This window comes from Synchiropus splendidus, chromosome 8, assembly GCF_027744825.2.
Source record: "Synchiropus splendidus isolate RoL2022-P1 chromosome 8, RoL_Sspl_1.0, whole genome shotgun sequence".
NCBI classification, from domain to species: domain Eukaryota; kingdom Metazoa; phylum Chordata; class Actinopteri; order Syngnathiformes; family Callionymidae; genus Synchiropus; species Synchiropus splendidus.
The window spans coordinates 19,263,633-19,290,215 of NC_071341.1; the positions used below are offsets into that span (position 1 = coordinate 19,263,633).

Consider the following 26,583-nt stretch of genomic DNA (forward strand, 5'->3'; position numbering starts at 1 on the left):
TTCTGAAGGAGCTGGCGATTATAGAGCACTTATATTATTAGCTATCAGGCATTGATAGCTGTAAGGATTTAAGGCTAATGTAGCTTATCTAGCAAGTAGAGGCTCCAAGAGGCGCACTATCACATCTAGGATCTGATTCCTTCGCTGTTTTTCCCTCTTTTTTTTCTGCTAAAGTCGCACTGATTGGTCCAAAAGTGCGCCGACACTAAGCAAAAGGGGCAGGGAGGTGTCATTGACAAACATGGTGGAATCGGGCATGCACAGAGGTGAGAAACCAGAGAATGACGGACCAACTGCACTGGTTCTGAGACAACTAGGTGCTCAGGTGATGAAATTGAGAAAAAGACATGTTTATTTTTGATGGATCAGAAAAGCAGGCAGGACACGTAACTAGATAATATTCTTCAGTGCTCACTGACCACAGACTATGGTGTACCGTAGAAGACACAAAGCAAGTCTAAGATGGATTCATAGACTTTATCAGTCCACATAAAAATCCTCCTCAAAAAAAGAGTCTTTATGCGCGTGAATGGTGACGAACACATTTTTATCGGTTTACCAATAAATAGCTGTTGATTACTAGGAAGACGATCGATAGCAATGCGTAATATAAATTGCACAAACACGTTTGGGCTTGTTGGCATATGTAGATGAAAAAGAAATCAATAGTTTCAGCTCTCAGCATCAAGGCATTCAGGCATTTGAATACACAACAGCGACTTGGCACTATCAGTGAATTTAAATGAACCTTGGCTGCTTTTAGTGGTGACAGAAAAGGCGAAAACAAACTTTCACACTCTGACACGAGAACAGCTCCTCTAAACAGAGAGATGACATCTGTCACTTGTCAACCTGACACAGAATTCAAAAGTATGTGCTGCAGTTATCTCTTTCATGGTTAAGAAATATTTCATCATCAAGAGGTGGGGAAAGTTTCCATGAGGCACACTGGAATTTTGGATCTCTATAACAATCTGCTGTCAATCTCCTGCTGCTATTTTAGTGACCTTAGACAGATGTGGGAATAATACATATTTAGTTACAATAATTAGTCAATTAAATGCACTGCGAAATTATTTAGAAACTGATTTAATTATGTAGCAGTCTGGTTATTATTCTGGAAACATCGGGTGTTTCCTGCAAAAGCAACAGATGTGTGCAGCATAGCCTTTCTAATGCAAATTGAATAAATCTGATCCTCCTGTCCAAACCAGTTTCCGTCTGATTCAGTCTTCAAGTTTTCTGGCCCGGGCACAAGAGACGGAACAAGCCACGCGGAATACAGCAGCAAACCAACATTTTGACTGTATAAGGAGGCGGAATTCAATTAGCTCGTGGTGCAAGACGAGCCCACATGTTTTGCATATGTCACGTCTAATGATGCGTGGCAACATTTCATTTTAAAATGCCACAAATCATCTTGTCACAGTTTTGGAAATTGTCACAGGGACCTGGAGAGAGTGATGGTTGAAGCACACTTTTTTTTTTTTTTTTACCTGCTCGGCGTTTTGCACTTGGTTTTAAAGAGGCTTTTAAATTTCAGTGCTTTCTTTCAACTGTCATGGCCAACTAGCATTGTATTTATAAAACACATCATTGAGCTGCACTGCATCTCAGGTAAGGGCTGTTAAATTGAAAACATCAATAGCACATTCCTAAAATCAAAATAACATCAATAGCACAAGAGTCCAAAATGTAGAAGAAGCTAGACTTTGACAAAATATTAGTCTCCATAAAGTAAAATAAAACTGATATTGTGAGGAGTCCAGGTGTATTGCTATCAGCGTCCACTGACCATTTTCCTGTTTTTATCACAGCTGTGTTCAGGAGACGCCATTAAATGCCATCTATGCTGTTTATGTTATCATAACTTGTTGCGGACTCACCGCATATTAGCAAGGCTCGGTCAGAGGAATGTTGTGAAAATGGATTTAGTAAAACTACTCAAACTTTAATCATGAAACTACATTGATATTTGGCAATATCTGTGTTTAATGGCTCAAGATTGCAACCAATGCTTGCAGATTTGTGACAAAACGAGTTAACAGCGATCACAGAAGCGCATAAGTAGCATAGAGGATCCCTACAGTTGGATTTTCAGTTCCTACGCTAATGAGTCGACAAAGGAGGACCATAAAAAAGTTGGCCATTGTTCAAAAATATCACTGGACCAAGCCCGTAGCACTATAAAGGATATCACTCGGCATGTCTGACACGACTCAAATTTCAAACACCTTATTTGAATCCTCCAGTAAGGCAGAGCAGAGAACTCTAAGCGTTAGTACAAAATGCTTATCTGTGTAGATGACACATTTACAATGAGAGGCAATCACACGTGTGACTCCAGAAGACAAAGCTCCCGCTGCTTAGAGAGATAAGGTAATCCTAAACAATAAAAGTCAGTGCACAGCGTGACTTCAGTTTGACAAACACATGCACCAACACAACAAACTTGTTGGTCGAACGAGAAAGAAGAGGAATCAGACTGTGTTATTCCCTCTTCTGCATCAACGCACACAAGTCCTCACAACTCCAAAAATAACTTGAATGTCTCTATACTTAAACTGGACAGGCAAAAAAAAGCGAATACTCTGGTGATCACAAAACAGACAGCTGAATGATGGGAAAAGGAGTCCGCACCACAGGAGACACTTTCATGTTCCTGATTAAGGTGCGTCTATCCCTGTGTAGAGACGGGTGACGACAGCTCAGAAAGAAGCTCACCAGGGAAATCGGCTACCTCCCTGCACTGATCTCTATATCCCTACTTCGCGTTTTCCAGCTCCCCCCATCTGTGTCTGAATGTGTCCACACGGTTTCAAGCCTGCAGGATGCAAAAGCGGGCCAAAACTTATTAGGGGAGTGGAAATGAGGACTGCACTTTGAATGGAGATCCTGTGGCGCCTGTCCACAAAAGACCTGATGGCAAAGAGCGGCGTGAAGGGGCAGACAGAACCACTTCTTATGGATCAATAACGCTCTTGGAAGGGTGAGATTGTTATAGTGAGCAACACTAGCCATAGGAGTCAAAAAAATACCTTCCATGTCGTTCCATTTTCTCTTCCTTGCCGTCGCTTAAAACATTTAAGAAGTGCTGAATATTGATTAGTCCGCTATGGGGTGTCAGAGGAGATTTCTATACCGCATTGACAAGATAAACAGCTTTGAAGGAAGCAGCAATATCTAAGTTACTAACAACTGCCGCCCCAAAACATCCTTCAGGCTATGCATTTTAATCAATACGCAGCTACTACGGTAATAACATTTTTCATTACACAACTCTTGAGCGTTAAATATTCTCACATGATATAGGTTGGACATTAGACTTTGGAAATGGTACCTTATTTGCTTGGTGCAACAACTTCTCACACTTCTGCTTCGTGTGTTCATAAAGAGTCAAAATAACAAAGCCTTATGTGCATTTAATTCAAAGAATGGTTTTCAATGACAAACAAAATAGTGTCAATTTGTCTCTTTAATGTTATTTATCAAGGAAATAACTGCGGTTTGCTGTTCAATTTCTGAAAACTTGCGAACTATCAAAAATAAATTAATTTTGGTGTCTATTTTTTGTTTGTTTTAAAGCCTAATGGCTGCAAAAAGCAATAGCTAGAGGCTGAGAAAAAATAACACGCAAGATGAAAGCTTCACCAAGAACTGCATTGAAGATGATATCATTTAATTACGGCTGATAATAATAACACTTTTTGCATTTCAAAGTATTTAAGCTGACTCACACAAACACCATCTCGTCATGAGCGGAATGTTAATTTAAACATTTCAGCTTTATTTGCTTAGGACCTCATGGCAGCGTTTCTAGTTATATTCCACCATTCACTCAGAATTTACTGACTTTGACAGGCAAATAAATTCTGCTGCTATATCAGTTTGGGATGGAAGGTACTTCCCCCCGCTAACAGAAAAAAAAAAGAAATAAAAAAAATAGACGCATTGCTACATCCTTACTATCTTGGTCCGTCTGTCTCTTAGGAGCGAGCATAATGCTGTCATTGACAGGTAACTGGCAGCTGAGGAAAGCGCAACACATTTTTTTATATACATTTCTGCTTTGTAGCGAGCTGAACAATCCCTCCAAATGTCAACATTGTGGATTCGATTTTGCTTTTTTCCCCCTCAGCCCACAGTAATTGCCTGTCACCATTCTATAGCATAAGAGAAGAGCATGCCGTCCTCCATTTTGACTGCTTTTATCTTTGAATGACATGTGGTGTAAAGCGCCAACAAAAATACATTGATTTGTTTCACTATCTCAGCGAATACATCTCTCTAGCACTTAATATTTAATGCATACAACTAAATCTAAATAGAACAAAAACAATGGGACCATGTTTAAATTCGATTCATGACTCATCCTCTCAAAACTAATTCAGAGTCGAGTAATCCTGACTTAGTCCAAACAGCCATATAAGTAGGCAACTATAGTAACTTCCCTGACATACAGGTTCAGTATGGAAGCACTGTCAAGAACTTTTGGGTCAATAAAGTCGAGTTTACAATCTGCAAGCTGGTTTATGACACAGAAAGAATCCAATAACCCTTAAAATGTCGCCTTACTCCACATTCTCTCCCTCTTTAGAATGATCATTCAAAAGGAACCATGTGAGAGAAGTCCATCTCTGCAATGGAAGTCATGGGACAAAGGTTTCATTTTCTCGCATTTCCCCAAAGGCGCTATCTAAAGTCCGGCTGAACTCAGCTGCTCTACTTCTTTTTGTTTTTAATAAGTGATCCACTCTCCATGGATTCTTATCTACAAGTTCTATTAGAAAAGTTCTACGAAGTCCAACGTGGTTTATTAGATTTCTTTCAAAGAAAGAGAAATATCATCAGCCATGGATATAACCTTGAATTAACGCTCAAACTAGAAAAAAAGACTCAAAAATTGTAGTGCAATTTATTTTCACAATGTGTTCTACTGTGTATAATGGCAGCAGGCAGTTGGTGTCCTCAAATTCAGAATGACTCCATCTGCTTTCACAGATTCCTTGAGAATGCTATCCAGTCTTAAATGTTTTGAAAAGATTCAAGCGCTTTCTAGGTTTCGAGGTTAAGTCAATGCACCTGAATATTTAAAAAAATAATTATAAATATAATTGATGTATATAAGGAATGTAATTGTTACAAGCATTGTACACCAGACGTCTTTATTTGGCCCTCATGAGTTCAGAGCAAAACTACAAAAGAAATTACATATATTTTTTCCCACTTTATTCCCACATTGCCACTAAGTTATATTGCTATTTTAAATTATATTACAATGTTTATGAATTAATGTTTAAGACCCTTTTTCTTCTGTCCTTCAGGGCAGTCAACGCTTAATTCAGTGTGTATATTTATCAGCAGGTTTTCGACGGCGTATGTTGTCAAGAGCTAACATGGCTTCTTAGCTTAGTAGTCTGACAATTAACTCGCAAAACTCCATTTGAAAGTCCATTACCTCAAGTGCCGACAAAATATAATTATATCTTGAGTGATAGAAGGAGCTTTGTAACAAAATCAAGAGCAAATGTCGACATGTATTTTTGTTTTAACATTTCTTTGTAACTTACAAATAAATACTGGGTTATTATTGACTTCTTCTTTCTTTGTTTGAAAAAGCCCCCAGTACTTACTCAGGACAAACTCACACACCAAAGTCAAAAAACATTCCGCAGCCTACTCAGTCATGCCAGTCACCTCAGGGCAAAACGCGCCTTCAGTTCTGAGGGGGAGGATGGACGGCGAATGGGGTAGGATGTGGTCGCGGTGTATGATTCGCACTGCAGGAGTGCGATTATACAACCGTCCCCCTCTATCACCCATCAGCATTCACACGTCTTCAGCCTAATTTGCTACAAAGCCAACAAAAGCACACACACTCATGTTGAAAACCTACATGAAATGAACTCTAGTGACATTGTCGAGCTCTCGGCTGAATAAATAATGAAAAAGCACAACGGGTGAAACTGAAGGAAACACACAATGCCTTCTATCTTTTCACATCAACGTACTGGAATGATGAATAGCTCTAACAAGCTACTGAGACCGGCCGCGTGTGCGAGATGAATGTTTTCTATAGGGAGACATCTCTGTTCCCCTCGGGCGCAGAAAACAGTGTTCATTTGCAGCATCATGTGTGGTCAACAGACGCACTCTGATGACAGCAGGTGGAGGCAGACTAATGCGTTTCCTGCCGCCCCACCTGTCGTGCGCCCATTGTTGGCTTGTGACTGAAAATGCAGGCTCCATTTTCTCTGTGTCAGGCGTGTGCGGTCCTGCCTGCGAGGCATCAGGTTTCTGCTTCCGACCCTGGATGGGGATTTAGACAGCAGGACAAAGACCAGGAGGCGCTAAAGATGTGGAGGGAAGTTTGTATTGCTCGCGGCTGCTTTAAGCCCGGTTGTGTGATTAATTGCTGGTCCCCCAGAGAAGTAGTATAAAAAAAGTTTCCTATCATGAATCTACTTGGATTCCAAACAGCTCTGCGCTGCTGTGTGATGTGGTTTTTAAGTAATGGTAAAGTCATTGCTGCAGGTTTATATATAATGCTGGTTAAGATAGAAAAGGCAGACATCACATTCTGCTGGCTGAGGCTGTGCATTTGAAAAAATAATCACACACCAGACTTGCCACCGTGATAAGAGTTCAGGAAGAGGACATTTTTTTAAAGACAACTTCCTTTGATAATAACATGAGGGCAAAACTTTAAAAAAGAAATTCCCCCATCGAGTTTGGCATAGAAAAAAAATGTAATCATACTTTGTGTCAAATGGAAATAGATATTTAATACAACATGAGGGCACAACTTTCCTTTGGTTTGGTTTCCATTTGGTTTAAATTAAAGTTTTTCTTTCATTTTTTGGACAGAACATGGGAATAGAAAAAGGAAAATACATGGTGTTTTGTAACATTCCTGCCCTTGCAATTTATTTATTGAACTTGAAATTCAATTATATGAACCTGACTCTTACCTTAAGTAGTTTTGTAGGATAGTATAGTTGGTTTGTGACGACAAGTAAGTGAAGTGAACGGCTGGTGCAAATTGATGATCAAGCTGGGCCACTTGAAATGGACAAGCATTCCTCAACACATCGGCAAGTGATCTGGTGCCTTGTTCTTGTGACCAACCTCGTGGAATCTATATTGTGAACTGTCCTGGCATAGCCAAAGTTTTTTGTTCAGGGGGTGACTCGATTTTTCTCTTTGATGAGTGTTGCCGCTGCGTGAGCCCCCGGCCATCCCCACCTCCTGTGTTCATTATTCTCTCTATCAGTGGATTCTTCATTTGCCTTTTCCCGTCAACCAACGCCATTTTAGTCTGCAACATGTTCAAGAGTCTTATCAAATGGCTGAGTCCCGGACCCATTGCAACGCAAGTATGGGGACATTTCACACATCAATGATTGAAGATTGCAAGAGATGTAACATTTGCCAAACATAGCTTTCACACCACATTTATTTGAATAGCTAAAAATTAAACAAAACATTCAACACTATACATGTGCCCAAGCTAAATAAAAATATAAATGCTTGGCCAAAGCCAAATAATGCCGAATACCAAATACCCAAAGTTTTTTACTATTTTTTTAAATATTGCATGAATAGTTGAAACTTTACTCATATACATGTTGCAGCCAGCGAATGTTCGGGTGCATCCCTATATTAAATCAATCTGCCGACACATTCGGTTTGTTTTCAACTGACCTAAACTGATCTTTATCGGTAGACATTATTGGTCGATGTACCTGAAGTGCTCAACACATAGAGTCTTTAAGCTTAAGTAAGAGTGACTTAGATGCTGCACAAAAACGTTCAATAGCTCGGTGTCATATATGTTATATTTGTAAGCCCGCCTCCTCCAGAAGCGTGAAGTGCTAAGCTTGAGTTCCACCACTTGTAATTGGAGAAGGATTTTCCAGGCTTAGGCATCTTGTTTGTTTTCAAGTCAGTGGTTTCTGTCGATTCCCAGTATACCTGGTGACGATCCCCTGAGAGCGTGAACACTTCGCATCAGCTGCGAGTGCTCCATATAAATTGGGAGGAAAATAAGAAGCGAACAATAATAAGCCCAGAGGAAGAGGTGACTCAAGCAATCAGGTTCAAAACAAGAACGCTGGTCGGAAAGGTCTTCACTGGAAAGCTCGATCGTTGCTGTTCCTGATTTTTCATTTGATGTGAATGAAAGGCATGTTTCGTGTTTGACATAGCAAAACAATTCAAGTTTTTGACATCTTTAAAAAGGACATTAATGTCATCAATTCCCTTTCATTTATTATTTAGATGTTTCTGCTAATGGCTTGTTGCCATGACAACAATGAAAAAAGTGCTGTGGTTGATCAACGCTCTCAATTCTAACCTCTCAATATATAATATTGTTTGGTTGCAGCAACAACAGACATCAATAGAAAGTTAAATGTGATGTAATCTACAAAAGAAACACAAAAAATAAATATCTGTCTCGGGTCAAAGAAAAGCTGAGCCAACCACTTTGTGTAAAGCTATAGTTTATAGCTACTATGGAACTATGGAAAGAAGGTCCTCGCAGTACAGGCATGCACACATCAGCTCTTGGGTTGATCATGTTTTGTTTGTGACAGGAAAAAAACAGCCTTTTTACAACTCATGAGATAAGTCACTCCGTTACTAAGATGTTTTGACTACTATACAAACTTTTATGTAATTTGACACAATATTGAGTAATGGTTGATAGTTCTTGACAATGTTATAGAAATAAAAACTATAATCAAGACATCAAAGAAGAAAGGCACATGCGTGCATTCACAAACGACTCAAAAGTGTCCACAAATTGTCAAGAATTCCCTCTGTAAATGGCAGATGGAAAAGACGAAAGGCCATTAGAAATGACTAAAGGACCCGCCATAAGGTTTCCAAGAAATTGATCTTGTGGCATAATCATTAGTGTTTGAAAGGTTTTCCCTCAATACACTCCAGCACACCGCCGTCTGTGAAAAAAAAAAAAAAAACCTCTTAAAAATGTCATAAATTGTGACAGCCCTTAAGACTGCAGTCTGCTAGAGTGATCAGGTGGTAAGTGCACTCAAAAAGCTCGTCCATTATGTTGTGAATTATGTATTTCAGGGGGGTCAGGAGGGGAGGGGCAACCCCCTGGGGAGACCGGAGGCTGAAGGTAGACCCCAGGCTGATCATTGGAGAGCGTGCAGTCTTGACTCCAAACATCCTGTAATAACTGCCATTAATGATGTACCATTAAAGACAACACAGGGCCATTAACACGGCACACCGCCTCCTGCATGTCCATTAACCCTTCCTAATGCAGCTCACTGCCCTTCATTTCGTCTATGACCGATTCTCCTGTTGCCGGAAGAGCTGACCTCAACAGCTTGTGAATTAAAATGATATAGAATGTTTGGAAGCACGTTCTAATTAAATTTATTTCTCAAGAAAAAATAGGCTTTACTGTGGAGATATCAACTCCCTCATTCAACCCCCGCACTTCAAACTAATTTCCTCAAATTTGATAAGTTCTTGCCAAGGAGTGGTGGTTTGTGGGTCATGGGGGATCTTCGAAATAGTTTTCTACCAGCAATTACGGTGGGGAAAATGCGGATTGCAGGCAGGATACCAAAAGTGCACTGATAAATCTTACCGTAATCGGAGTGGTGATGAAGTCTGCCTCCATCTGTGGATCTTTATCAGTCAAGTAAGGCATGGAAAGCTACCTGTCTCAGCTTTAAACGGCTAATTTTCACCACTGAAGCGCTAATTAAATCATCCTTTTCAGAATGATAGGGAGCTTGTTTTTTTTCCATTCATAGCACCATTGAAAAAATGATGATAATTGCACATGAAAATTGCAGACTGTGACTCATGGTCAAGGTCAAAAACGTCTTGTTTAATAATCTCAAGTAACAATGGAATGCAGTAAAGCTGTGAAAAACAAGATCCAATTTTGCTGAAACTGTAATACTGCATAAATGCTGTCCCACTGCTGACTTTACTGGAGAACTTATTCTTCTCAAGTCAACCTCAATGTTTTATCAGTTTGTTTCTATGTTTCCATTTAGTTTTAATACATTTGATCACGTCAGTTCATCTTTAAAAAGTGATAATTTTTCTGATGACATGTGGCAGGGATCTAGCGTTAGTGTTATAGAACCATTAAATTATAATTACTCTGAAAGCAAGCTTGCCTTGACTTCAGTATAATTAAATGTGTTTTACAACGTTTTATCAACACCTGAAGTGAATTTGTGGGACTAATAAAAGATAAATATCGTGTTGGCAACCTTTCTCAACGCATCGGAGGTGTCAAACTTTAACTCTCACCTGAGAAAACCATGGATGATGCAGAGCCGGTGGTTTGACGGAAACTTATTTTCATTTTCAACACCAATATCTGATTCACAGTCTCATTTTTAGACGTTGACAAGACAACAACTCTGTATTCAAATCAGATGGTGCGTCACAAAAACTGTCATCTATGTTAGCATATACTTTTTCAGCACAGAACCCTTGATGTCAGCTTTAGTTTATTTGTCTATTTTTGACAAGCGTTAAATAAACAATTGGAATGTGAATGTTGGTTACTTTAAAATTAAAGCTCTGCCCTTCTTTTCCATCATTAATAAAGCATTTCCACTTCGCTCGATGCAGTTTTCATTATTGACTCTGGTGTCACAAAAATGCTCCTAAAAGACTGAATCTTTGCTGTTGAGTCGGTGAAACGACAATGACAGACTTGGTTCAAGCAGCATCACCGGGGATGTACAATCAAGGGTTTCAGTGCAACTTGTGAAATATATTTAGGCTGTCTAATAAAATAAACGTGGAGGATAAGCAGGGACAGCAGATGGTGTAATACTCCACATGGAACATCTATCAATGGGTAATGCTTCATACTAATGAATTTGGTGCCCTTTGAATTACTGAAGGCTTTCAACTGGTCTATAAATCTGCCTGAATCCTTCTCCGTCCTCCTTTTCCAACCAGGAGCGCCACCTGTGCTAATATGCATCAATAATTTATTCCTGACACATTCAAAATAGACATTTTGACATCAAAGTGCTCTTCGTTCCACCGGGTCTCTTCCAAATGTATCACACCGACAGAAGGCTTTTTTTCATTAGGCTGAAACCAGCCACTCTGTTTCGCCTGAGGCCACTGAATCATCTCAAGTCTGACTTGTCTGGAATCTCAAATTGAGCAGACCATCATGTTGCCATCTAACAACAAGAATGACCAATTAGGATGTAGCTATTTGGAATTACATGTGGCACGCAATGGAGACAACAGAGAAGAATGAAGGAAGAGAAGAGCTGCCACTGCACAGCATTAGTTTGTGGTGGTGATGTTTGGAACACTCTTTTTATGAATACCAGTATGATGGTACTACGATAAGGCACTAATATATATATATATCCATTTCTCTTCTTTGTAAGGTTAGAGCGCCCGCAAGACACCCACTTTCCCAGCTAAAAGCTTGTTTGGCAAATGTTCCATTTCACTTTAGTTTTTCATGAGTCCATTGTAAATTGTCCTCATACTTTTTAGATGTTTTGGGTCGCGATGGACCTTGAACGTCAGCCATTTTTAATCTAGCTGCAGATTGTGCTCAGTGAAAAGTACGCTGTTTGAATGACTTGATTAATGAAGCCGTCTGTGACTAATTTAATAGTCAATCACAGTCGACGATGTTGACTAGTCCTTGCAGCCCTGTATTGTACCCAGCGGTAATCAAAGTTTAATCACATTGCACCTCTGCAACCATTAAGAAAGGACACCCAAAGTTAGAGAAGACCTGTGTAATAACGACGTATTACTTCACTAGCTGCACTGGGTTGTGCTAAGTATTACATCTGCTATTTATTTTCTATTTGCTTTAAAAAAATCCAGTAAATGGTGACTTTTTGGACACCTTCTGCTGTTCCATGTAAAAGTATTGTGCCCCTAATGAAGTCGGATCATGCAGAAGTGACCTCCAACTAAAAGCCCTGCAGTATTATTTGTTGCTATTTCTATTCTAAAACTAAGCTAAACTATAAAAGTTAGTTTAGGGTTTCATTTGACCCTTTTTATCACCATTTTCCTGATTCTTTCTTCACTTAAAACCAACAAAGGAAATATACAATCATGCTATTTTTAATAAAGGGCTCCTTTGGTTGAAATGAATTGTGCCACCAAATATACTTAAAAAGATGGAAAATATTTCCTATCTATTATACTTTCATGTCTTGCGCTTAACTATGAACCTGCAATCTCTTGATGTGAGGTACCGCTACCCACACCCAACCCTGTGCCCCTTGATTTAAAATGAGAACCTCAAAATAAAATGTACATAAAACTGAGCAATATAAAATCAACATATTTCTGACTACATTTACTTTTTAAGTTGTCCCAATCGTTTAGAACATGAGGGCCCCTCACAACAGTCCCAGTCCAAAAAGTGGTGCCCAACAAAATTTGCATTCTCATCACTGATCTGCTGTGTTGAATTCAGCCTTATTTGGAGAACCGTAGCCGGGAGCCACGTCTTTTTATCCCCAGTCCTCTTAGTTCTTCAATTGCTTACCCTGTATTAGTGCCACAGCCTCTTCCATGCCCCTTCAGTCTTTTAGTGGGAAAGCTTTGAACATTTGTAGTTCAAAGGTCCTCGGGGAGCACTTGTGTTTACTATTACACCATCTGTACGACCATAATACAGTTGCAGAGCCTGAGGAAACTAATCATTCCAGCTTCAACAATAGACCGCTTTTGGAAGTAAATAGACTTATTTCAACACAATATGGCGGGTAAACCGACCCCTGCAACGCACGTTGCTCGGACCACGGTTCTGGCGAGCTCAGCAATAAGCCCATTTCTCCCTCAATGAGGGAAAACAAAAAAAATTCAAGCACTTATTGATCTTAAAGTGCCTCATTAGCTGCTGCATGAGGCATGCATAACCACATTTTCCTTGCAAAATGGATGATTAATGGAAAGACGAGCAACAATTTTGTCTGTGTCCTAATTCACTACCTGCTCTCGTGGAATCAATAATGCATGGCTCGTTACGCTGTAAACAACAGGAAATATTAACAGGTAGATATTTTCATTTGTTCAGCAGATGGCTTGTTTAGCTTTCATCTCTGGTAATTGCTGTGGCGCGGCTGATACTTTCACATTAGCTGAGCAAAGAGTGGTGAGTGCTGTGGTGCACTCATAATGACGAAGCTGACCTTCTAACCCTTCGCTGTGAAACAGAGAAGGCGCCGTTCCCCATTCCAATAAGCCAAACAGACTGGTTGGTATTAAGAGGGCATGACAGTTTGGGATTGTGTCCCGCTTCTGCGTCTGACTCCGGGGGGGTCCTAAAGCCTTTTGCTGGCTAAACAGAGCAAAGAGTAGTCGGAAGAATACAAAGAATGCAGATCAGTCACACGAAGGATTATGTACCTGCTTGCACGTTGAATCATCGAGGCTTTTCATTTAATACACATCAGGTTTGATGGAGTCCTACGAAAGGTTGGAGATTAAGATGCGCCGTGACACCGCTGAGATGTCTAGAGCTTTTCTCTGAATATTAACAGACCAACAGCAGCATAGATTCTAAGAGCGAGTAATAGCAACATCACACACTGTATCAGTTGACATTTATTGAAATAACTAACACTGACCGGACACTGATCTTTTTTCACCTCACGTTTCAGCCTCTCCCACTTGTTTTTCTTTGGGTGTAATCTTCATATGCTATTCGGAAACAATCCAGTGCAATCCACTGATTGATAAGGAAAAGTGTATTTTAGAATGAGCCTTTGTTCTGATGGGTGAAATATTGCAGTTTAAAACTGAATATACAATCGTTTATCAAGGTGTTCATCTTATTATCTTATTTTGTGAATGATGTGTCACCCGCAACCGTACCCAAAACTGTGAGTGCAATGAGAGCTAGAAAGGGTTGAGATTTCCTGTGCCTTCTCTTCAGAGCATGAGCTGATTACAATGGAGTCCGGGTCTATTTTATTTATGTAGTCACAGAAAGCTGCTTAAATTTCCACTGTATATCTATAGTATGACACAGTTGTAATCGATATTGATATCATCACGAAAAAAATGGATTTTCCGCACATTCCACTGATCATTTAAACATTGCTTTTTTTTGTAAAAAAGGAGCACTGAGACATGATTCCACAATACACACGGAAATGTATTTTTTTTTAATCTGCATTCATGTCAGAACTTGTGAAATAACTCAGGGGGATTATTTACAATCCAGTATAATACAGTAGTGAGTAAATTGGGGAATTCCAATACTGAGTCAGCCAGCAGGAAGTCAGGTAGCGCGACCATCAACTTCCCACCAGTTACAGTAGAGGAGAGAAAAGCAATATATCAATTAGCCTTCCCCAACACGACCTAAAGAATGTAGCTTCATGTTCTCATCATTCTCAGCAGCCGCTGGCAGCATGGTGCAACAATCAGTGCAACTTCTGCAAAATCATTCCCCATTTTTTCCCACAGGCAAGAAGATCGATTTTAACACCAATTAGGAAAACAGAATTGACAGTCTGGTGTACAGTGATATGGGATGTCTTAACAGGACATGTATCTTAAATATCAGTTCAGAAAAAGAGCTTCTGAAAGTCTGAAAGTGTTTGACGAACGCCAAGTCCAATACAAATCACCATCATGCAAACAACGCAGTGAAACTCGACTCTGTAACATGATATGGTTGAAAGGTTTTGGCTCTGGGTGAATCAACAACACGTATCTCATGCTGAAGATTAAGCATGACGTCTTGGGAGTATTCCATGAAGGCAACATAGCAGCTGAAGTCAAATCCATTCAAAAGCCCATTTATCATTCAGTTAATCAATGTCACTAATATTGTTATCTTGTTTTTCTTACTGACATAAAACAGATAAAACTGCCAATCCTGTTCTTTCGCTTTCTTCTATTGTTTCTACGGGATGAGATAAGCCTTCTCCCTTTATGCAATTCAGCGTATGTCACCGTCATCTTAAATCCTTGAAGGCAGAATAATTTCATTAGCCGTGGCTATTACATTTTCTTGTTCCATCAGGACATGAGGCGCGGCTATACATCAAGATAAGTGCTTTTAACTATCAACCCGGGCAGTAGCACAGATGTAGCAGCTCCCTTCATCTTCTTTTGAGTCTGAGGAAGCCCTTACATGGAGCAAGAGCTCTTCAGAACCAGAGAAAAACCTAGAAAAACAAGTTTCAAAACAAATGTGCAAAAGCTTCCTCTACAGCTCCAAATTCTTTAAATATATACAATGTTGCCTGAAGTACTGGGAAGTCAAACTCTCCATGGGAATGTTCTGCAAAGATTATTCCCTCCAAGCAAACTGCGCCAACACGCTGTTCAGAATGTCTCGGGACCAGCGGTCTTCCCCTTCTGCGGGGTCAGACGAAAACAGAACGCTTTGGGCTTCCGCCTCCCAAAACAGTCCAGAAAAAGTCAATGGAAGTGAGGCTATGTGAAGAGAAAAACACTCTTCATTTTTGGTGGTGTTCAAGCACAACGATCAGAACTATAAATATGAGTATGGATTTAGACTGTAATGACAATGCAACAGCCCATTACGCCTCTATACATATCTCATGCATTGGTGCAAAGAAAGTGAGAATCTCTAAGAATTAAACTGATATGTCAATCTGGAGATGGACTCACAATGAATAAAAGGAAAATGACAGTGAAAATGAAACGTAATCTTTGTGTGAATGTTAAAATCAGGGGACTTTTGGGGGCAAAGCATCCTGGCTTTTCCTACTCTCTTCCCAGGAAATCTCAGGATTATGTGGTTTATCATCAGGGCTTAACCGCAGCACGACGCCAGAGGCAACACAGAAGAATAGAACTGCGCTGGAAAACATTATAGATGCAGTTTCACATGAATATTCAGGGAAACACTAATATCTCCCTGCGGGGTTCTAATAATTTCAAAAACGTGGCCACATTTCTGCTTTGGAGAGAATTTCCTTATGTCACGACTGAGTGATTTTATATCTTATTTCTTTCACCCTAATGTATTGCACTATAGTGCTTGCATTTTTGCCGTCATTGTATTACAGCAGTGACACAAACACTTGCTTGTTATTGCCTGGTTCCGCTTTGATTTTATACTGAGCATATCAGCAGCACTATATAGCAATGATAAACAGCTTTAAGCAGCTGGTACACATCTTTCTTATTATATTGGAACATAAATATTCTGAGTGACTTACAAGTATTTGTGAATGTAGTCATATTGTAATGTAGAAAATACATTCAGGTTTCAATGATAAAGATCTTTTTCAACATATTTTCAATTAACACAATTTTTTTTTATGTTTGCGTTCCACCGTTCTGCTGCACCCAAAGAAGCTCATTGTCAGGAAACCCTTTCAAGATAACGCTCAAAAACAAGCATATGAATCTGGCTCCTTTTGTGAGCTCTCTATCTATTTCATCTTGTCATTCTAAGGACAATGGTTTGCTGATCTCTGCACTTTTAAAGGCGTTGAATAAGTAGATCCCCTTTGTGGTCGGGGTTTAAAGCACCTCTACATTTTAGATAAGTAGTACAATCTGATAAAATCATCTTGAAGAATGTGAATAAATTAGAACAAATCCTTTTGTTTAACCAGCAGGCGCCGAGGCTCGTAAGAACCAATGTTGTCCCCCAATGGTAAGAGACTCTTGACCTCTTTAAGCCCCTCATCTGAAAATTAAGTGTTCCATTACGAGACAAGTGTCTCTCCATTTTCCTCTCGAGGTCTGGCAGGAGAAAAGCATGACAACAAAATAAAGTAGCTCAACATCAAGCACACATCAGTGAGCTGAAAATTTGTATTTGTCTATGAGTGTTCTTATCCCAAACAATACATTTACCAGTTAAATCGTGAATCAAAATGTCTAAAAAAGTTGGTGTTAAATACTTCTTACTAGTGCATCAGCATGCTGCAGTGTTTTGACAGAGAGCGATTTATATTTAGCAGTGCCTCAAGAAACACAATCTGAAAGGTGAAAATTACAAGTTCTGCTTGAGTTGATGTGAAATAAGAGACTGAAAATTTCAACAAGTTACGTCAAGGTGACTTTCAAAACATTCTCAAAAGCTGCATTCAATTTAAAAATGGATGGTTTGGCCTTGTTTGAGCCAGGAGGTAAAGTTATAAAAGACAGATGTCTTCGCTGACTAACACTTTTTTTTAAGGATGTTTTGCTCGTTGGAAAACCAAATAACTGGCGCGCATATATTTGATTACACCTACATCCTTGGTACTGAAGGAACTGTGCTTGATCATTCCAAAACGTGTGTGGAATCTCTCCAGCTCAGCTTTGACACCTGGGGGATGCTACTGTCTTATTTCCCAGGAGGTTCTAAACATATACAGATAAACAATAAAACAAAGCATCGCACATTCATTCCAGACCTTTCCTTCCCTATAATGCCCTGATGCCCTTATAACATACCATCTGTCAAAAATATGCTTCATATCAAAGGATCAGAAATATATTACTAAAAATGTTGGTGATGTGCAGAGGTTTCATTATGTCTTATAGAGACCTGACTAATAATCTGTATGTTGGGAGCTGTGAAAATATTGGTCGATGGTGGTTCCATTGTTTGAAAAGATTAAACCTCCATAGAAGTTCAAGGGTAGACACGCGGGTCAACCATTCAATCTTTTAACTGCTTTCTTATAGGCACTTAGTGAATGGCGGCTTTTAATTCCCGTCTTGGAAATACACTCAGGCTTTCCTGTGAACAAGATTCTTCCTGAATGAGATCTCCTGTCTCCTGCAAGTTCAACTGAAGGAGCAATCAAAGATAGCTTCGGGGCAGCGCAGCCTGCTGCAGCAGGGTATGACGAAAGGACGGTGGACATCCGAGCAGCACAAAGAAACAGCATTTTAAATGGCAAGAATGTGCATGCAGGGGTCAGAAACAGAAACAGAATGGTTTCTGTCTGGCGGAGCTACTCGACCAAGACGGGAGCAGTGTTTCGGGTAATGAAAAATAGCTGTTTTGGTAGAATGGAACTTCCTTCTCAGGATTGCAAAAGAGCTTGGGGAGCCAACACAGAAATGAATGGGGAAACAAAAGGTCTGTGTCGTTTTATTAGTCAGCCCAGGGCCGGGCCGGAGAATACGATTTTCACAAACGCTGTGTCAACTTCAGCGACTTTTCGGTACGCAAAACAACCTCTTGTTTTGGAATAATGGCCTTGGGTGAATTGACTGACCTTGCTGGTGGCTACATTGGTCCTTATCAATCGCAGATATGAAGGCACCAAAATCCAGCATTTAAAGTGTAACAACTCAACTCACTTTTGGTGTCAGGGAAGCTCTTGTCTGAGAACCCCCTGGATCTCCTGGAGTTGAAGAGGTAGACTGACCAGAAACCTGCATTTACAACTCATTCAACCACACATTACTTCGGCAGGTGCTTCACCATTCAGACCAGTTTTGGGTTTCATCCTTCTCTCACTCATGAATAGCAGCCAAAGATTCTTGGCTATAGGATTGATTCATTGTTGCAAGAGCCCAAGGCTAGAAAAAGCCAACAAAAGTGGAATTGTACTCAGCCGAGGCTACAAAACTCATCAATATCAGCCTCTTCATTTACCCATTTGAGCATCTTTAAAAGAAATTTTCAAGTTTTCTGGCTCACAAAAACAGTATTTTGTGTAGCAACAACCTACTGTCTGTCCCTTATTAGGCAGTTGTTGTTATATATTTCTCAATATTCACATTAACAGTTTTAAAAGCTCTTACAACTTAGGCCTTTGTTTACATGCAGCACGACTGCCGACCGTATAAACCATTTCTACTCCAGAGGGCGTGGCCGTCATGCCTTTTTTTTGAGAATCTATAAGATGTTTTTAATGAGAAAGAAGAGTTAATTGCATGCTGTTTTGAAAACAAAAGCTGATTCGAACTCGTGCCCTCCAGCATCGTGCACACGCTTCCTTCAGGTCATTGTCTTGACTGCCATAATTCTCATCCCTCCTATTAGAGGCCTCTTGAAGAATTCATTAAAGCAGAGCAATGACTCTAATGGAGAATTTGAACAAAGATCCCTGTAAGAGATGGGTGTGGTCACACGCTTTTCATATGGAGGAGACCCCCCCTCCCATCTCCACCCTAGTCAGGTTGTGAAGAGGAGAGACTGGCAGCAGCTCCTCTGTGCCCTCACAGAGGGGTGTGTGGCTGTTTCATATTAATGACAAAGAGAGGAGCAGGAGCAAGAAGTCACTGTCATACACTCATTTGTTTAAGAAGAAGCCGCCTCACAATACCGTCGGCAGGAGTCCAGAAGAGACCAGTGAAAGCAGGGCGCTGCTTCACAGACAAAAGACAGATACAACCTCACTTTTGTCCCTAAAACAAGGGACGCCCAACTTCATAGTGCCAATGGTCTTTCACCAAAACCCATGATACTTTCATGCATTTCAATGGGCTTTTCCTGGATAGAAAGGGCCACAACTGCACGGCACAATCACGGTCTCTCCTGTTGTTAAGCTTTTCTTTATGTCTGAAACAATAGAACTTTGGTCCCTCCCCTCGGATAACAAATACAGCATTATTTTGCATAGCAGAGACTGTGAACCTGCAAAATGAGAATACTGGGAAACAGGTTTCACAGAGCTTGGCAAATCACAGTGTGAAGCTGTACAGGCTTGTGAATAACAAACAATGAACCATCAAACAATATCTGACGATACAAAACGTACACGCAAAAACCAAGAATGGCTTGTTCAATTATTAAAGACTGTAAAGTGAAATTCAGCACGACACATTTCATTCTTAAGTGATATGCAGCAAATACACAACTTACCAGTGCTATTATAAATACATAAACTAAATTGTACAACATACACATATACACATGTAATAATCCAAAAAAAATGAAACAAATTAAAACGCATAAAACCCATCAGGAGCAGGCACATTGTGAATCACATATAACTGAGAAAGTAAAAGAGCAATTACTCTAGCTTAGGATTCTGAACTAGATGATATCACACAGAGAGGTTCTGACAGCAGGGAAGGCCAATCACCAAAATTGTAATTAAGATTCACTTGCTGCTGTTTTGCTGATATTAATGTGTGTAAGGCTGTCACATTCAAACAAAAGGCTCCGTTCTAGTGAATCATTCCCAGAGAGTGATTGCTTCTGCAACACAAGTCCTTTCATTCGCTCAAAGCTGAGTGACGCACACTTCTCCCCCACGCACAGAGGATGACTCCCAGGAGGAACATTCAAGGACCTCTGGATTGGACTTTTCCTGATTTATAAAAGTGCAAAGTTGCATTCATGCTGTTAAGATCGGTTGATTTACACTGAGTGATGGGAACAACAAGCACTTCTTTCAGCAACTGCACTCGCAATCATAAAGAAAGATCTGGGGCACTAAAACCAACACTTATCCACCTGTTTGCTGTTTTGCAAGGGGGAGGGGAGGGGACGTTTATGGCGGGTGGGTGGCTGCGCAGGTTTATAACCTAAAGAGCTGGAGGTCCGAGAAAAAGACAACTGGATTCAGAGAGATGTACTTCAGTGCAACACTACAATTAGATTTGATTCAGACAAAACTCTAAGCTCCAACTCTTTATTCCTTGGAGGCCCCTAAAATAATCATCTCCTCCCTTGATCATTAGTTTTAGTATATCAGCGCCCCCATCGCCTGGTTTTATTTTTAGTGGGGAGCAATTTAAAGTTTCCACGTCACTAGTCAATTAAGATGGGGGGCTGGATGTAATGACGCTGCCAGGGCCACAGCGAGGAATCCAGGACCCCCTGTTGGGAGGCGACACAGGAGGGCTCCCAACTATAATACAGCTTTGATTTACAGTACCGAGACTTCGGCGGACTCATGGAGCACAGGCTCTGTGTTCCCCCTCCATCTGCAATTTTCTCACAATGTCGCAAATTTCATATTACAAGCGCCATAATCTGCACAAATGAGAAAACACTGAACATCTGGTTGGTTCTTATGCTACACTTCCGCTGTGGGATTTTTTTTTCCCGAAAGAGCACAGCCATCGGTCTCACTTCCCATAACACTACTTGTCAAAAGAGAAACATGAGTAAATAATCAACAGACTTGACAGAAATAGCGGATTCTATTATGAATCTTCACTCAAAACAAAGTCACATTTGGCATTAAAAAAGCCAGATGGGTAATGTAGCATGATATCAAAGTACAGTCTGTTTTAGGCTCCATAATTTTTTATAGTCATAAGAAGTATAATGACGCCACCTCATATGCAGTTAAAGTCTCTGAAGATGAATATTATGACTGTGCAAACGCAGACATTATGTTGTTTTTCAGCATGATGACATATAGTATTTTGGCAAATAAGAAAATGAATGATAATTAGCGGTCAGTAGCATAAAGACTAATCTGCAGCATGAATAAATGGGTTCAGGTTATAAAAAGTCCTCAGTCAGTCAATCAATACGTATATATTCACTTGCAATATCAAAAAGAAAGTCCAATATGTTCAGACTCCATAATAATATGTATTTATGCAAAACGGTCCCAGTTTCATCTGCAGCTTGTTTGCTACTTTTAAATGTCTGATCAAAGGATGAAAAAGTTGAGGAGAAACTTAAGTACAGACGCAACTATTTCCATTCAATGCGAGGAACGAGAAGCGCTGCTATGCCTCTCAAAGATGCGTCTGAATTTTGCATGAAGGTGCACAATACCAGTCACAAAGAACTCTCCTTTGAAACAAGACACAACCACGAGACTTCAGAAACATCAAGGGTAAGAAGTGCTGCCTGTAAACAAGTCGAGGCTTGCTCACAAATCTCTCCAAAATCCTGCAAGTAACCCAAGTCCACAATTAAAGCCCTCCGTTTCCTCGGCGACATTCGCAAGCCCGGACGCCGTCTAGTTGAAGATGAAAGAGCAGGGAGTGAATCTATCTCAGGTGAAATTGGGTGACCCCCGAAAGAGATTAGTCCATTAGCAAAGGAGGCGCCCCCACTTGCTTGACAAGTAATACCAGCTGTGACACCGAGAGTCTGTCTGTGTGGGAGGACGGTGGGGTGTGGGTGGGGTGGAGACAAGGGAGTGAACAAAAAAACAGGCGCATCTTTCTCTAGACTATTTGTTCTCGGAGTGATACGCTCCGTTTTTTTGTTGTCTGTTTCCAGCAGATTCACCCTGGAGCTGTTGCTGCTAACGTCATAAACACTGGCCTGTTCTTTATTACGAGTATCGATGCTCAAACCCCAAACTTAATCATCACACATCAACTGCCCAAACCGATAAAGAAGATAGAAATCACAAAAAAGGGAACAGCAGCCATCTGGTGTGTTAGCAAACACACTCTTCGCCCAGCAGTGTGGACAACCATAAAGTCGATCCTCATCACCAACTTAGGTCACTTTTTCAATCTCAAGCACACGGCACTGCTGCGGCACAGCGGTGTAAAAACACCCTTCACGGGTTGTGTCCATTTCCTGTCAAATAAACCACCTGAGCCTGACTGATAGGTGGTGGTCAGTGTTAATTTACTGAAACAGCCACCACCGTGGTGTGACGAGGCGGAGGGAAGTCCGCTGATAACAACCTCTCCGCCCTTTTTCTTTCCGAGCCAGCGCTCTGCTTTAATGGCCTTGTCGAGTGATGTAAACACACAAGGCAGCTACCTGTTGGCCAGGCATGTCAGACAGGAAAATGAGTGAAACCGCTTCAAATTGTCACTTATTCTACTAAGATAAAGTGTATTGCAAGAGCTTGAGAAATGGAGCAGCTGGGTTTCTTCCTGATAGCGCACAAATAAGCTCCAATGGAGGAGTTGCTCTCCATGTTGCAGCTCTGCCAGCTCGACTGTGATCCTCCCTCTTCATCATGAAGTAAAACAAAAGATCAGAATATGTTCTCTTAGATAACTTTTGGAAAAAAATGAGAGTGAAGTCTTCCCACAAAAACATTGATCAAACTCTCATCAGTTCATTTTTTTAAAAGTCTTCCTTTGTTTTACTGGAATGAATAATTTAACAATTTTATTTAAAAGCAGATAACCGCCTGAAATGCTTGACACATGATTCTTTGTACTGACAAGAGTCTCGAAATTCCAGGATGTAATTTCAAATTTTTACAAGAATAGCATCACTGATGATGAAAATGATTTGTGATGGTCGATTTCGTGACATTAGGCTCTGTAGCAGGAGTGGAACTGGACAAGCCAGCCATAAAGTCAATGGGTAGGGATTGCTGTGTCAGCAGTATCAAAACTGAAACATAAAAAACAAATTCTAGAGTTGGAAAATGCAATTTTCACATATGTATCATGTACAATTGAAATGGTGGAAGGAACAGACAAGAAAGAACGCCCAATGAAGTTCCATTCTGTGCACGTTTCACATGACATTTCATCATCAAACCCGGGGATCAAGACAGAAAACACAAAATGAAAAGGGCGGCTCGTGAATTCCATATTATTTGTGTGTTTATGCCCCATATGCTATGACTTGGAAGCTGTTTATGTACTTATACCTGTGTTGTGAAACAAACTAGAGGCACACAAATCACAAGGGAGACAGACAATACAGGCCAAATAACTGCATTTTCCCAGCCATCAAACAAGTTCCTGGCTTTGATTCAGCACCAAGGGGAACAAAAGTGGTGATTTTTCACATCAGGCACAATGACGCACTCTCATTTACCAAAAAAAGAAGCCCCGTCGGATGTGTAATTACTGAAGGCAGCCTGTCAGTAGCAGTGTAACCCAGCCAACAGAAGCCCATTATTATAACCACCACACAGGACGTGAACGCAGCATCAATTCAAATCACAGCTGAAGTAACGATAGTGAGAGCTGATAATGGTGACATCATGGCATGAGCACATGCTAGGATGACGACCACGCACCATCATCAGATGGACGGGAAATAGACAGGGATTTTTAGGAATATACGAGCAAACGAAACTAAGTGAAACTGACGGATGGCGTTTTTATGGGTTGAAATTGGAGGGAACAATTTGATAAGTCGTGAAACTACCGCCCAAGCTTTTGTAACGGCAAATAAAAGGCACATAAAGTTAAAAAAACAGAGAAGGAGAGAAAGCGGTGAACACCGAAAACACCGCGGTGGAATGGAAGTTTCGGTGGCAGGGGCTAACGTTAGCTTACCTTGGCGGAGCAGCGCGGTGATGAAGAGGGCGGACAACAAGTGCATCCTGGCGGCGCTCGCGGCTCCTCAGCTCGCTTCTCAGGTCGGTCAAAAGCACTTGCCGGAGTTTAGGCTTGTCTCGGAGGGGGTCGCAGCTCCCGGAAACAAACAGCTTTTGGGGTTTTAGCGGGCTGGCTCCTCTCAGCAGAGTCACATGTGCTCGCCAACAAGCGCTCACGTCCGTAGTGAAACAGGTAATTTGCGAAGAGAACTCAGGGAGGGAAGGGGGGGAGGGAGGGGGAGTGCAGCTCCGCCTCTGCTCACCCCCCCTCTCCCTCTCCCCTCCAGCTGCACCCCCCACATCAAGTGTAGCTGCACCCCCACCCACTCACACCCATTTTCTTAAGAGAGCACCTCCTCTATCCCCTGTGACCCCATCTCTTCTTTTTTGTCACCACTTTTCACTCCACAAGCCGAACACATGAGATACCACTCCAGAATCTCAATCATATAATAAACCCCCCGCAATGTTTGTTGAGCTACAAGATTGAGTCAAACATCTATTTTGAATGATGTCCAAGCAGGAACTACAGCGACACAACCAAAATATTGCACCCTGAACCACAGCTTTGTTGTGTTGCTTCACTCCCCTCATATGAATCCTGAGATTCCACTGCTCACCTGTGATATCAGCAACCGGATACGTGCTGTGGTGATAATATCTGATATCATATCTGAGCGGACAATAACATTCCGAATTTCTCAATCACACATGACAAACATTTTATAAATTTACCTCCTCAACCTCACAATATTGATCTACACATGAGGAAGTTTGAACAACAGCTGCATTGTTCAAGATTCAAATGCCATATGGTTAATAACAGCTAATGGGGAAATGGCTATAAACTTTACTGGTAGGTTATGTTTCATTATATTGGTAGACCACAGGAAGTGAGATGAGTGACTGCAAGGATTGACTCTTACCCCCCAGGAGCACTGAATTGTCCTTAGATAGTGTATGAGTGTGTGTGTGGGCAAGCGTTAGTGTGTGATGGACAGGAGTACTGTCCAGGGTGTCTCCTGCCTTCTGTGCGTGACAGCTGGGATGCTTCTGTACCAGGAGGGAGAGGAACACTGGCTAGACAGCCAACAATATGGTCAATATAAATAAAGGTCTCTGGGGCACTTTGACTAGGAGCCCTGTTTGCTCGTGCTAAATAGCACGTGCCACAGATATTCTCTGTGAAACCACTGAGAAGGACCAAGAGTTTTCTGGTCGTCTCCGCTGCCTTCAATTTTTCCATTCAAAAACCAGTTTAATCATGGTAATCATTACTGCAAATAACTCACCAGACTCCATTGTTGTCACCTAGCACCAAGGACAGGACAGTCATAACAGTCATAGATATTCGGATTTATGGCTTTTTCTCTATCCACATCAATCACATGACATTGACAAAGATGCCTGCCAATCATTCATCCTCACTATGACATAGGTCACTGGGACAAACTGTCCACAAATCTATATGATGCGCACCATAGATAGAGAGTTCAACACCAGTTCAACACCTCCTCCTGTGTCAATGTAATACAGTGGTACCTCAGTTCTCGACCACAATCCGTTCCAGACGGCCGTTCGAGAAGCGATTTGTTCGAAATCTGAATCGACTTTTCCCTTCAATTAATGGAAAAAGAAACAATGCGTTCCAAACCTTAAAATAGTCTTTTGTAGGAGTGAATGTAGAGTGTCTGCTGCAGGTGCGCTGTTCCTCTATGTGTGTGGCCGCTGCATGTGGGAGGGGTTGCCGAGTGAGTGAGGTCTCTCCAGAAGTGAAGAGGTGCCCGGTGCGTGTCCAGCTCTGAATGTGCGCTTCTGTGCAGTTTGGCTGTGACAAAGTCATAAACCAAGTCACGCTCTGTCCCAGACTGGCCTCATCCCTGTCCCAGCTCCAGCCCACAACAGGACATCAAACCCTGGAGTGAGCGCTCCAGCACCTCCCCTGTGACTCTCTACCACGGTCCAGTGTGGAGACAGGAAAGGTTTTACACCTCAATATGAAGAAAAAACAGTCAGTAAATGTAGCTAACGGACACGTCTGCATACAGAGGCTGCGTTATACACAATAACAAAGCGCGTTGTGGGTCAGCTGATGGGTCCGCGCACGTTATGGTTTTTCTGGCTTTTTTCGGGGGCGTTCGAGTTCTGGATTTTCGTTCGAAATCAGAAGCAAAAAAATCTCGAAATTTTTGTTTGAACTTTGATTTGTTCAAAGTCCGGGACGTTCGAAAACTGAGCTTCCTCTTTCAAACAGAAATCGCTTCATCTCACAACAACTGCTCCCAAGCATGCACAGCAACACACTCAAACTGCTCATAGCACGCTAAATAAAGATTAGGAAGTCATTGACCCAAAATACGTAATTCCGACCTGGATCGCCCAAAATATTTTGCCGGCTAGAAATATACAAACCATTGTT

The 26,583-nt window shown here is 41.1% G+C and overlaps 1 protein-coding gene across 2 annotated transcripts in view; it reads right to left on the bottom strand.

Annotated features, from left to right (window-relative positions):
• Positions 1–24,361, bottom strand: part of LOC128763996 (CD166 antigen homolog) — a 42,193-nt gene extending 17,832 nt beyond the window's left edge. For both annotated transcript variants that reach the window (XM_053873330.1, XM_053873329.1), the window contains exon 1: positions 24,124–24,361. In XM_053873330.1, the coding sequence (XP_053729305.1) occupies positions 24,124–24,169 (46 nt within the window). In that variant the 5' untranslated portion in view covers positions 24,170–24,361. The remainder of the gene's footprint in view (positions 1–24,123) is intronic.
• Between the last annotated feature and the right edge of the window lie 2,222 nt (positions 24,362–26,583).